Raw genomic sequence first — 13,638 nt, 5'->3', positions numbered from 1 at the left:
GATAAACGCCATGCCATGCCCCCCGCATAAAGATTGCGAGGTCCAATAAGATACAAACAGCCGCTGCAGTGAGCTCAGACCCTTCTTTCCATACGGTTGAGCTTGACAGCAGTTTTGATCTATACAAACAAGCATTAGCTCATGTACTCCCTGAGAAACAGGAATATGGGAGCAAAACCAACCTGAGTTCTTGTCCTCTGTCCACGAACTGGGAGTCCCAATGCATGCCGTCTACCCCGGTACGTACCCGTCTCTTTCAAGCGCTTGATATCATCCAGGCACTGTCTACGAAGGTCGTTCTCGATTTTCATCTCAGACAAAGCGGCCGTGATATCGAGGACCTGCTTGTTTGCCAACTCGCCAACTTTGCACGTAGGATGGATGTGGAAGCGGGCTAGAAGGCGTGACGAGCCATTGTTCCCAATGCCGAAAAAGGACTGGAGCGATTTCTGGTGAAAGTGTTAGATCTGGTAAGGATATTATGGTGCATTGGTTGCTGGAGTGCTTGCCTTGACGAGGTTCCGCTCAGGGAAGTTCACGCCCAGGATGAAGACCTAAGTGACCATTAGCCATGAGTCCTGAACGGTTGAATGTACGACTAGAAACAGCATACCATCTTGCCTGACTAGATGAATCCGGTCTGCTCGAAATGGGACAGACTGCACTCCGCTATTGTTCCTCCGGCGCAATGATGGATCTCCGGAGCGCGGAAGAAATCACATCGCAACAACATTCCTCCGGTTTGATTATGGTAAATTTCAATACACCCTTTGTAAGATTTAAGCTTCTGGGGCAAACGTATACCATACTTGAAAGGAAAATTACACATATCTAAGCTCAAAATACAAACGTTGCCTGCATTGGGAATAATGGCATCTTGGCATCTCCGCAATTGAAAGCTGGCCCTTCAGTCCCGCGATTCTTCCTTCCGCTCCAATTGTACTGTCTAAGTCATTGTTGGAGATCTCCAGGAAACGGAGATAATCTCGGTCATCATGAACTTCAGAAACCTCTTCTTATCGTTTTTCTTCCTTCTGGCTGTTGGACTGGCTCTAGTCCACGCCGAAGAAGCTAATCAGCCCCGTGGCCCGAAGATCACTACTAAGGTAAATACCCTGTCCTTGTCGCTATTGATGATTGTTGCTTCTCTTCGTGTATGCTCATTGGTTATTCTGGATAGGTGTACTTCGACATTGAGCATGGTGATAAGCCTCTGGGCAGAGTGGTGCTCGGATTGTACGGCAAGACCGTTCCCAAGGTAACGATCCTTACTGCCTCCATGCCTTGCTTAGGATTATGCTAATGAGATATTTCCCGAACAGACCGCCGAGAACTTCCGGTATGCGCTATCTTAATATTATATCTGAAATACCTTGTGTACTAACATAAAACGCTTAAGGGCTCTCGCTACCGGCGAGAAAGGCTTTGGTTACGAGGGCTCTACCTTCCACCGTGTTATTAAGCAGTTCATGATTCAGGGTGGTGACTTCACCCGCGGTGACGGTGAGTTTCCCTTTTCGAAACTGAATAGCATAACACAGGCTGACGTTTCGCATAAGGCACTGGCGGAAAGTCCATCTATGGTGAGAAGTTCAAGGATGAGAACTTCAAGATTAGGCACACCAAGAAGGGACTCCTGAGCATGGCCAACGCCGGCAAGGATACCAACGGCTCTCAGTTCTTCATCACTACTGTTCCTACTCCGTATGTATCTCCTACAGTGATATTACGGCTCTATTAAGAGACTCGCGGAGAAAACCCATGCTGACGAGCGGAACAGATGGCTCGATGGCCGCCACGTTGTTTTCGGCGAGGTCCTTGAGGGTTATGAGGTGGTTGAAGCCATTGAAAACGTCCCCAAGGCCCCTGGCGACAAGCCCCAACAGGTGGTCAAGATCGTCAAGAGTGGAGAGCTGGAGTCTGAGGACAAAGGTAGCCACAAGGAGCTGTAGACCTTCTCCGGGTCAATGTTTGATTCTTAGAAGAGTTTGAAACGTGCTGATAGTTCTTGACCTCTCTAAAGAAAACATCGCTATCACTGAGGAGCCATCGGAAACCCCAGCACCATCTTCACCAGCACCTGCACCCCCATCAGCAAGCGCTTATGCTTCCTCTTATTCTTTTTCTCTGTCTGGATTTGTAGTATTCCTTGTTGCCGTTGCCCTCCTAGTGATCTCTGTTCGGAAGGTCTGCAAAGCACGGTGCCAGTGCAAAGCAAATGATGAGAAAAGCATTGTTTGAAAAGAAATGCAGGATGACGATTTCCAAGAGTTGCCGCGGAACAACTATCCAATTAGATTCAAGTTTGCCGATATACGCAATATTTTGACCGTACTCCGTAGAGGGTAACTACTAAAACTACCTAGTTTCCATCCATTACTCCGTCACTAGCATATAATCTCCCGTAGCGTCTAACGCGCTTTGTGTGTACTCGGGCTTTTTTCCCATAGAAGCGGTCAGTAACAGTTCAGCAACTTGGTCGTGGCAAACCTTGTCAGGTGACTGGCTACTGCCAGGAGTGGCAAATGTCAAATTCTGCATCTCCTGGGGCATGTGGGAAATCAACAAATGCAGAGTGGCTATGTGGATATGTATATTTCTGTTCTGTTAAGATCTGTTTCTTACACTTTTGTTTTGCTGGGATGCTGTATATTATTTAGTACTGTAGAGAACAGTATATATTCGATGGGATTCTTTGATGTCTGTTGTTCCATTTCCCTTTGTGTTATTTATGTATGTGTATGATCATACATGAAAAAGAAAGGAAGAGTAGAAAGACATCATTCCATGATTATCTTTGTTCATATGATTTCTATACACTCGTGGAAACCCCGTACTTTATGTACATACTATCATTGGCGATAATCATTACTCTGGAGTACATCTAGGTAAGTAATGTACCGATTCAATCAGTGGTTTTCATTGGAACCCCTTAGATTGGTCCGAAGAAAGTCGCTAGTACTTTCTTAGGACCCCTCCAGTACAGTACCCAGTAATCAGTAGGTATCCAATAGTAAGTAAGATCAAGCCAAATAATATTGAGATAGATGATTCGAAGATTTTGACAATTTTTACTTAATTGTTATCTAATTGATTTATGAAGAATTTATTCTACAACTACAATCCCCAAAAAGCATGTCACAAAGAAGAAAGAAGGGGAACCAGGATTTCAACATCCTAGATACTTAGGGAGGTACAGAATACGGTCGGTTGGTTCCATTGAAAAAACTGCAAAACCCTTTTTTCACAGTGACGGCAAACATTGAAAAAAGAAGGCCAAAAAGAAGGGAGACTCGACCCAGCCCATAATTACCTATTGGCGCCGCAACTTACCCTTTTTCTTTTTGACCTATTTGCCTTCGCTTCTGAAGGTTTTTTTTTCCTTTTTAATTTTTTTTCTTCCTTGCCTTTGAAATCCACGCTGGATGTGCCAATAAAAAAATACTCCCAAGACAGACTTTTTTTTTTTTGGAACCGCATGCAAAATACCCAGAGCGAGTAGGTACCAGTACAGTTCGTGGTAAGTACACACAGGTTGGTGGTCACTGAGCGTGACTGCAAACACTAAATTAAGTCAGGCTTTGCCTCACTTCCTCTCCTTCTCCCACAAACCTAATCTCTTCCTCTTCCTTTTTCAAACCTCCTCCCCTAATCCAAATTGGTTTTCCTTTTCTTTTCCACATATTATCAACTTCTCTTTTTTTTCTCTTTCTTCCCCTTTCTTTCTTTCTGCAATTTAATAGAGGGTTAGATCTGGGAGATCGCCTTGTTCAACTTTCTAAATCCCCAAATCTTTTTTTTACCTTTTTTCTTGTTGTGTTACTCATATTCGATCCATCTGGATCGCCACTCAATAGAGAGACACGAGGATAACTTTTCTTTACCTTCTTCACGTTCCTCTCTTTCCCTCTAGTCCTGTACAAACACGAATCTCGGGCGCTCTTTTTCCGTTGTTTTTTGACGATAAGCAGATTGCGCTTCTGCTTCCCGGGTTTTTAAGAAAAGCACTTTTTCCTTTCCCTCTTTTGTACGTCCATATACCACCCGTCTCATATTCGCACCAGGAAACCCGCATTCTACCTGTGCAACTTGAGATACATTGCTTATCTGTCATCTCTGGATAGTTAGTGGAATACCGCAAAGATGGCCGACAGCTTGAAGATGGGAAACCTTTCCCTCAACGAATCTCAGCATGCGCCTGCCCCAAACTCTTCCGTTGGCCGCGCTGCCTACATCCCTCCCCATCTCCGTCAACGCCAAACGGGTGCGAACATGGACGGAGCCCCCGCCGCCGCCCCCCCTCCCCCTGGTCCTAGCGGCCCCGGCAACTCTTGGGGTTCGAGGTATGTATCTTTCCTGGATTCGCCTCGCAGCTTGGCGTGTTACTAACCATATAATCTCACAGAGGCGGTCCTCGCGGTGGCAACTGGGCCAACGCTAGTGCTCCTGATTTCAGCCCTCGCGGTCCCAATCCCAATGGTAACACCAGCTGGACTCCCACTGAAGGTTCTCACCGATCATTTAATCCAGATGCTTACGGAAACCCAGGTCATGGAGGCTCCTATGGCGGAGGCGGCGGCGGCAGTGCCAGAGGCTCCGGAGATGGCCAGTGGCGCGACGGCAAGCACATCCCCGGTCCCGCCAATGCTCGCGTGGAGCGTGAACTTTTCGGCCTGCCCAACGATCCCACTAAGCAGAACACTGGTATCAACTTTGCCAACTACGACGATATCCCCGTGGAAGCCTCCGGCCACGAGGTTCCCGAGCCCGTCAACGCATTCACCAACCCTCCTTTGGACGACCACCTGATTGCGAACATCAAGCTCGCTCACTACCAGACTCCTACCCCCGTGCAGAAGTACTCTATTCCTATCGTGATGAATGGCCGTGATCTGATGGCTTGTGCCCAGACTGGTTCTGGAAAGACTGGTGGTTTCTTGTTCCCAATCTTGTCTCAGGCCTTCCAGAACGGTCCTTCCCCGACTCCTGCCCCGGCATCCGGCCAGTTCAGCTACGGCCGTCAGCGCAAGGCCTACCCGACGTCCCTTATCTTGGCCCCAACTCGTGAACTGGTCTCTCAGATCTTCGATGAAGCTCGAAAGTTTGCCTACCGCTCCTGGGTTCGTCCCTGCGTCGTCTACGGTGGTGCCGATATTGGATCTCAACTCCGTCAGATTGAACGTGGTTGTGATCTCCTGGTTGCCACTCCTGGTCGTCTCGTGGATCTTATTGAGCGTGGCCGCATTTCTCTTGTCAACATCAAGTACTTGATCCTGGACGAAGCCGATCGCATGTTGGACATGGGTTTCGAGCCTCAGATCCGCCGCATTGTGGAGGGTGAAGATATGCCTCATGTTAATGACCGTCAAACCCTGATGTTTTCTGCCACCTTCCCTCGTGACATCCAGATGCTGGCTCGTGACTTCCTGAAGGATTATGTTTTCCTTTCTGTTGGTCGTGTCGGTTCAACCTCTGAGAACATCACCCAGAAAGTTGAATACGTCGAAGATCACGATAAGCGTTCGGTTCTCTTGGATATTCTCCACACCCATGGCACTAGCGGTCTCACCCTCATTTTCGTTGAGACCAAGCGCATGGCCGACTCTCTGTCGGACTTCCTGCTCAACCAGCGCTTCCCTGCCACCGCCATTCACGGTGACCGTACTCAGCGTGAGCGTGAGCGTGCTTTGGAGATGTTCCGTTCCGGCCGTTGCCCTATCTTGGTTGCTACTGCTGTCGCTGCTCGTGGTCTTGATATCCCCAACGTTACTCACGTTATCAACTACGACCTGCCTACTGACATCGACGACTATGTTCACCGTATTGGTCGTACCGGTCGTGCGGGTAACACCGGTATTGCCACCGCTTTCTTCAACCGTGGCAACCGCGGCGTCGTTCGCGATCTGATCGACCTTCTCAAGGAGGCTCATCAGGAGGTCCCGTCGTTCTTGGAGAGCATTGCTCGTGAGGGCAGTGGATATGGTGGCCGTGGCGGCCGTGGAGGTCGTGGCCGTGGAACCAACGCCACCCGTGATATGCGTCGGGTGGGCGGCGGTATGGGCGGTCCTCCTTCCTTCGGTGGCAGCAGCTACGGCGGCCCCAGTGCTGGCTACGGTGGTAGCTACGGTGGTGGTGCTCCCTCTTACGGCGGTAGCAGTGGTGGCGGCGGTGGCAGCTATGGTTACGGCGGCAGCAGCGGCGGCGGTGGCGGCTATGGAAACCCCTCGGGCCCTACTGGACCTTCCTCCTGGTGGTAAATCCGGGGTTGTGGTCTCTGACGAGGCCGTCAGGTCTGATTGGCTCTATTTGTCTTCATTTGCCTTTCATTTGACGGATACGATCAGAACGAGCCCTGAGTTGTTTTTTTCTTTTTTGTTTTATCTCAGGAACGGCTTTGTCATGACTGCCACGACTTCCTTTTAGATTTTTCTTTTTGTTCTTCATCGTCTTGTTTCATTTTATCACGTCGAGTTATCGGTGTTCTCTATTTCTGAGCATTTCGCAGATTTCGTTTGCTTGTTCTCGATTTTAGACATGGTCTTATGATGCGGTCCGATCTCACCATGTTGCTGCTCCTGGTTATACCCTTTATGTAATCGAGAGCATCTTGGTCGGCATTGCATGAACATCATAGATTGCGTTGTCTTTCTCCTGCGACCGCTTCTATCAGATACCCTTTTTGTTCTCAGGCGGCCATATGGAGATCCGCTTGAACTATGTGCGCCGAGCAGGAGTGCCGGCTTTTCGGTTTCAGAAAAGTGCTTTTTATGGTTTCATCTGCTTGGTGCTGTGGCAACGCATCGACCGTGTCTTGCAAGATAGATCTCTTCCTTTTTCGGTATCTCATGGCGTGTTGTTCCCATTTCCTTGTTTATTTGTCTGAACCTCCGACATTCAAGTTTCACTTCTTATGCATGCGTCGCTACTGTTTATGCCTCGTACTGTCTTCTTTCCCATGCATTGCTACATGGCGGCTTCGGCTATGGCTGGAGTCCTTCTTGCTGCGCATCACTCCTGTGTGGAAGAGAAGGTGCGAGGGCTACCGAACAGCGCTTTGCGACCACGGGCCTTCTTCGGCGGGTATTTGTTTCTTTTTTGACACTGCCTCTAGGACGGGGCGGTGCATGATAACGTGATGCGAGTGATAGAGAAGGGATTTTTCTTTGCATTGTGTATGGCGTTGGGCTTGAGCTGCTGTGTCCACAAAAAGATTATGTTCTCTGCACTTGGGACCGTGGAGGATGGAATGCTGCATTTGCTGGCACTTATGATTTTTTGTGGTTATGCTAGACATCATTGTCTCATGTCAGTAGCGATATAGGCTCGACGAGATATGCCGAAGACGGCCCTGTTCACGGGGACTTTATCTGTCTCGCGAGAAGGGGAGCTATTTATCAGGACAAAAAGTTTGATTCTAGTCTCATCTACTTGGTGTAGTAAATCCTGCGATGCCCTTCTAGTCCGTGAAATCTTCATAGCAGTAAAACCTGGAAACCCTACAGACGTCGAATGGGGCTAATACGGTCATAATACTTTAGCGTAGGGAGAAGTTTCGATAATAGAAAGTACTTATGGGTCATGGAAACTATATTCTTATGTTGAACTTTTGTATTTGTCTTCTTATTTGATCCGTTTATCGTATTCTTTTTTTCCCTTGTTTGATTTATTTAAGCTGTACGGTACTATGGAAACTTTCAATCATTCACTGCACAATAGAACGTGCTTTTCCGGAACAGGACTAGATCAGGGCCGCTTTTTGCTCTAGAATTTGGATACTGGAGTGTGTGGGGCACATCATACAATAGATGCACGAACGTCTTGTGGCGGGCTTTATAGTGAGGGAAATAGCATATATCGCAAAGACAAGAGGATCTTACAAATAAAGACGAGACGTATGTACAAGTGGTCGGCGCTGACCTCTCCCTTCTAGCGTAATCCTTCTGACTTCATAAACGTATAAGATATGCATTGAATGTATGGATAAGCGTGAAAGGAATGTGACAGGACCCAGGTCAGGATTGAGCAGGGTTTAGCCCAGTATAACATATTATTCTGGCTAAAAGAAAAGGAAAGAAAATGGAATGAAGAAAGAGTCGAGAAGCACACACAATAGTTCTCGGATCCACAACAGCATACCATGAGCAATGATCTCACTTTGTATTAGAACTTCCCCTTCAGACCCGAAAAATGTTGATCCTGTTGCAAGGTATCTACCTCAGCCGCAAACACTTCGAGAATCCGTGAGTTCCTCTGCTTAACATGACTTATCATAATATCAGTGGTTTTCGTAGTATACTCTGGAAGTCGCATCTCATCAGCTCGAGTTACTTCTTCAGCAATCTTATGTAGTTGCTTAAACCAATATAGCCATCTTCAGGGACTAAATCCACCCGGTGCTCGTCGACCTAGCTCTGACCTGACAACATTTACGCCATCTTTTTCGTAAAGACTGCTGGAGCAATCATTCCACGATACGTCTGTTAACAGTACGATGTTATGCCCTGTCTCTCGGAGCCAGGCATATGTAGATGGAAGTAATGCGGCAATAGTAAGTGTATGCACATTTCGGCGATGATCTTTGTTATCGGGGTTGTCAAGGCTGCCAGGAGGCCGCATGGACTTAAAAGTATCACAAAGAAGGATCAAAGCAATCTGGCAAGGCCTATCTTTTATCAGGCGCGTAGAGGCAGGCTTAGCCAGGAAGGATGAAATATTGAGGCGCTGGTTGGCGTTCATTTCCGCGCCCTCGTTGAGCCAGAACTCGGTCATGTCTGTAGCAAGAAAGGGTAGATTGTTCAAGACAGCACCTTTGGGAGTTCTCACCAGATCAACGCCACAGCCGCCCGGTGCTGGCCTGGTTAGGGGACCTCGCCCCCGAAGACGGAGGATGTCGAGGACCAACTTATCTTGCTCAGGACTCTCATGAGAGAGATGCCTGCTCCAATGGTGATAGGTATACCACAGAGTATGCAGGTGCCGCTAGCAGAAATCAATAGAATACTGAGACCGGCAATATCTTTGACCAATAATCCATGCTCTGCTATATGCTACTCCTCGGAGGACGTCGAACTGTCCTTGCCGAGCAGTCTCCTGTATATCCACCCGCATCTTGAAAGTGATGTCAAAGCAGCTAGGACTATCCCTCGGCGAAGAGTCTGGTGAATCTCCTAGTAAGTCGTGCATGATCTGGTAGGAAATTCCTGGAAATGAGATGAGTATGGAATGAATCTGGAGAAATGAAAAAATCTTTTTATTCGCGAGGGGCTGGGGGGTTAAATAAGCAGGCAGCAACAGCTGGAAACAAAGAGACCCTCCACTTCTACGGAGACATCTTCTGCTACCTATTGGTGCCACATCGCTTGCTTGGGGTGCAAAGAACCCATTAGTATCAGCAGAAGGCGTGTTTTGGTTTAACGGGATATCCGGTGTCAAAAAAACCCTTGGTTCCGGAAGACCATTGGCTACCATCTATTCCCCCGGCTATCGCACCCAAACATGTCCCTCACTGGGGATATTGCTATACATGGAGGTGGATTAATGCTAGCATAGCAGGACAAATATACTAGAATGCAACAAGCTTGTAGGTGTTCCCCCTTAAAATTGCACAACACCTCCCGGCTGACCCACAATCAACCAAGTAGCAATAGCAGAAGGACCTGTTTCAGCGATTTACCTTTTGACAGATACACTCTCTACTGTAGGAGTCATAATAGCACTCTTTGCTCTCAATTGCATTGGTATACTGTGTCTCGAAGTTAGCATACTCGCCTAGAGTAACAGGGTCAGGGTCAGGGGAAAGTTACCACTTTAGAATGGCATTGATGGTGGCAGGATCACAATCCTATTTTGATAAACATGAGGTCTCTCTCCTCACACTTCAATAAACCTTGACCACTTACCCCGGGGGTGCTGGACCTGAGCACTGTTGTCATTCCTTGCATATAAGCCATAGGTCGTTGGGGACTCAGGGTCAGCCAGGCTGGCTAATGCCCCCAGAGCAGAAGAACTGTGCATGGGAGCACTGGGGCTAGCCCATGTCATCAAGGGTCTACAGTGCCCTGACTAGTTACCATCTCATGATTCTCTTCCTGGGCCACTCCCTCAGCCTTTGTTTAATCCTGAAGAGCATTCGTCCAATGAAACCAACTGTGCCACTCTCTTCCCCGGTCTCTTTGCAGATCCTATTCGTGCTCACTCTTTTTGGGAAGCCAGAGCCGATATAGATAATAGAATCATTAACCTTGTTGGATCCCAGCAGTATGATGCGCTTTGGGTCTTGAGATTAGAACCCCATGTATGTATATAGATCGGCAAGCTTCAGATTGTCCCCGATTTCGAGGGCCGTTGCAGTCACGTGAGAATCGCAGGGACAAAGCAGGGACTTCGTCCGTACTAGGATATAGAGCCATGAGTGCGTGCGCCGCGAGCCATCAATGAGTGACTCCGAGTACTCCAACGAGCTCACGTGCCGCTCCCGCAAAAGCGGCGGCACTTGCAGAAAAACAGCTCTGGGATATACGAGGGCGAGTTAGTCCGAGTTATCGTTACTTTAGTGACGGGAACCCCGTGCAAAGGGCTGGATCCCCCGAATGGGGCACCAAAAAGAAACTCACCTCATCCTTCGTCATTTAACACAACCTTCCTTTCTCCCTTTTCCTCATCAAACACTATTCCTCCTCCTGGGTAGCGCTTATTTCCCTTTTCCTCATTTATGATACTTAATTTTCTCTCCTGCCATCTATACTTCGCTTTCTCTTAACCCCAAGTGCTATACGCGCTTCCGGCTACCGGTCCCTCTGCGGCTGTCAGTGACTGACCCCGTTCAAGGGCGCGCACGGAAGGCTACCACGTCAAGCATCTGGGGGCTCAGAAAAGACAATTGGCTTCGGACCTAAAGGGCCTTGATAAATCCAGGAACTAAACATGGCCGAAGTCGAAAGCACCGTCGCAGACGACTCGTTCGTACACTCCGAGCCTCAAGATGAGCAGCAAACGCATAACATGACGGTCGGCACGCGACGCCAGGCAAACGGTACGATCGGCTCCGTTTACTCGGGGAACAAAATCAGACATCTCAAGAAGGAGGATGGGATCCCGTTATGGCGCAAGGACATCCAGCATCAGTTTCTCAAACTTGTCTTCGAGGACAAGACACCCGTCTTTACTCGTTGGCCAGACGGAGAGAAGGGCCTGGACTTCGCAGATATCTACATCGATGCTATGGCAAAGAGTAGCAAAACGAGTAAGATTCTGAAGGATAAACTTCAAAACGACAAACAGGCAGCCATCAGCATGGCGATGGTCTGTCTGCTGGTGAACTTCGGACGCATGAATACCACACTCAACTGTATGTTTCTTTCTTCAACTTTTCTCCTCTACCATGTGGGCGTGCCAGTACACCCGATGGGGTTGTTGAAGTGCGATTATTGATTTGTGGCCTTCCTAGTTTTCCCTGAAATGCGAGCTCAACTACGGACTTATCACTCGATCCCTTCCTTGCAAGCCCACCAGGACCCCAATGCCTACAAACAGCTACAAGATGCCCCGCGTCTGAAGTCAATCCTTAAGGGAGCATCAGAGGATTGTGATCAACCGAACACGCTCGATAAGATTAGACGTCAGCGAATTCCTCGAACAAACCCGGTGCATCTTATCTTCGTTTTGGCCCAGTACGCTCCCAAGGTATCTGAAATGCACTTCTTCCCTCCCCGCGACTTCTTCGATCTAGTCATGAGATCTACACTCAGCAGCAAGAGTCGTGCGAGGGCCTTCTTGTGGCTGATGTGGTGGTATTTGGAGAGTGACTTCTCGCAGGAGGCAGCCCTGAACAACCCATTCGGCCCCGGCCTGGATGGCGAAGGAACTGGGGGTCTGCCAATCAAAGTACCAAATTTTGAGAGCCTCACTGAAGAACAGGCAAACGAAGAAAATGTGGACACACAGTCCGAAATCGAGTATGGAGAAGCCAAACGCTTGGAGCGTAAACGTTGGTCTTCCGACATGATTGTTCTTTTCTGTATCGGCTAACCTAGCGTAGGTATCTTGGAAGAAGAAGAGCCAATTCCTAGGATAACTAAACGCTCTAAGAAAGGTATTTCTTCATCACCTTCCCCGCCCAATCATATGCTGATTCATACTAACCGTACCCCATAGGCCTCCTGGAACCTGGATATGACGATGACCAGGTTTCAGGCGATATTTCTGGCCGAGGGGATGGCCTTGGAGGTCGTGGATCTGCTATGTCGACTCCATTGCACCCCTCTTCCAAACGTTATCCGGATGATGAAGATGACTATCAAACCCCGGGACAATCTGCCCGTTCCCGATATAAGCGACCCAAGCGGGATTCATCTCTTAATCGTTCTGTTGGTCAGCAGCGCCTCATCCTGAAGACAAAAATGGAGCATACCCCTGACGCTTCTTCTCCGGCCCCTCCAGGTTCTGGTCACCCGATTCTCAATAGGTTTGTTACGGAGCCTTCTTTGCCCCAACAGACCTCTTCCCGCCGTCCCCGCCCGCTTACCCAGCATCAGCTGGCTGTGGAGCAAAACAGGCGGCAGCGTATTGAATACATCCTCGCCAAGCGGAAGAATGAGGCCTACCGGCTCCTCCGCACGAAACGTGAAACCGAAATTCCGTTCCACCGCTATAATCGTTTGCTACAGAACGTCCCCGATAACTACGACACGGAAGATGAGGATAACTCGTGGGGCAAGGGGGGCTTGGTTCCCAACCCTGAAGAGGAGGAAGATTACGGCGAATGTGCCAGCTTCTACTTGTCCGTCATTCGTAAAGCCGCAAGGCGACTAGACAGGTGGGACTATGAAGATGCTAATGGCCCGAGGAGAGACCGAAAAAAGGAGAGGGAAGAGCGGCAGAAGGCGAGGCAAAGCGGATTTGGTCTTGACACGGACCTGACAGGGCGTGTGCCAACCTCTGCACGTAGCAGAGCTCGAGCCGCGCGTAATGCCAAGCGCAAGCTCGCCGGTGCGACTACGGATGCTTCTACGGCGGCAACTCCCAAGAATAAGAGCACGTCGGTCTCTCGTTCTAAGAGCAACCGGAGCCGTGCAAGCCGCCCGACCGGGGATGCACTGGCAGCCCCTGATGGTGCTACTAAGGATAGTCTCGAGGCACCATCTCAAGACCAGGAGCTGTCATCGATGCCCGGGGATATGGACGGTGAAGCAGAAGAGGGCCTCGATGACATCGATCGCGAACTTCTTGGCGAGGGAAGCGGCGAGGAGGATGAGGGTGTTTCTCGAGGGCCTCTACCTTCTCGTCCTGTGGAGCCAGGCTACGAAGATAGCTTCATCGGCGAAGGGGGAGATGACGATGCAGACGCATTGTCTTCGGATGAGAATGATGATGAAGCAGATGACGATGATCTTGAGGAAGGAGAAGGGGACGTTGATGTCGAAGGTGATGGTGACGAAAACTCGTCCACATTTGAAGGCGGCAATGGATATGCCGCCAGTGAGGCTTCGTCAGTTGCTGGCGATGCCGTTGGTAAAAGCTTGGAAAGACGAACGGGGGAGAAGGACGAAGAAACTCTAGGTGACCTTTGAATAAGGGGCTCCTGTATTCTTTAGTGTGAAGGAGACGGTCGATGAGCTAGTATTTTCCATCTTATCTGTA

General features: G+C 49.0%; 4 protein-coding genes across 4 annotated transcripts; 3 read left to right on the top strand and 1 right to left on the bottom strand.

The window, feature by feature from the left end:
* Window positions 1-995: 995 nt before the first annotated feature.
* Window positions 996-1,952, top strand: ABOM_003720 (peptidylprolyl isomerase; the record flags this gene model as incomplete). Its single annotated transcript, XM_022530850.1, has 6 exons — window positions 996-1,106; window positions 1,181-1,258; window positions 1,323-1,339; window positions 1,400-1,503; window positions 1,560-1,704; window positions 1,781-1,952. 6 exons carry the CDS (start codon window positions 996-998, stop codon window positions 1,950-1,952), a joined length of 627 nt encoding a protein of 208 aa, XP_022390815.1.
* A 2,191-nt stretch (window positions 1,953-4,143) lies between these two features.
* ABOM_003719 (DEAD/DEAH box helicase) lies at window positions 4,144-6,257 on the top strand (the record flags this gene model as incomplete). The annotated part of the gene is made up of 2 exons (XM_022530849.1): window positions 4,144-4,343; window positions 4,406-6,257. The coding sequence occupies 2 exons, from the start codon at window positions 4,144-4,146 to the stop codon at window positions 6,255-6,257; spliced, it is 2,052 nt and encodes a 683-aa protein (XP_022390772.1).
* A 2,116-nt stretch (window positions 6,258-8,373) lies between these two features.
* ABOM_003718 (DUF3632 domain-containing protein) lies at window positions 8,374-8,769 on the bottom strand (the record flags this gene model as incomplete). Its single annotated transcript, XM_022530848.1, has 1 exon — window positions 8,374-8,769. One exon carries the CDS (start codon window positions 8,767-8,769, stop codon window positions 8,374-8,376), a length of 396 nt encoding a protein of 131 aa, XP_022390771.1.
* Window positions 8,770-10,923: 2,154 nt separating this feature from the next.
* On the top strand, window positions 10,924-13,568 carry ABOM_003717 (putative INO80 chromatin remodeling complex (Ies1); the record flags this gene model as incomplete). Its single annotated transcript, XM_022530847.1, has 4 exons — window positions 10,924-11,347; window positions 11,447-11,986; window positions 12,038-12,091; window positions 12,154-13,568. 4 exons carry the CDS (start codon window positions 10,924-10,926, stop codon window positions 13,566-13,568), a joined length of 2,433 nt encoding a protein of 810 aa, XP_022390764.1.
* Window positions 13,569-13,638: the final 70 nt, after the last annotated feature.

The sequence above is a fragment of the Aspergillus bombycis genome, assembly GCF_001792695.1.
Source record: "Aspergillus bombycis strain NRRL26010 chromosome Unknown contig00026, whole genome shotgun sequence".
Classification (NCBI taxonomy): domain Eukaryota; kingdom Fungi; phylum Ascomycota; class Eurotiomycetes; order Eurotiales; family Aspergillaceae; genus Aspergillus; species Aspergillus bombycis.
This window is presented reverse-complemented; position numbering and strand designations above follow the sequence as displayed.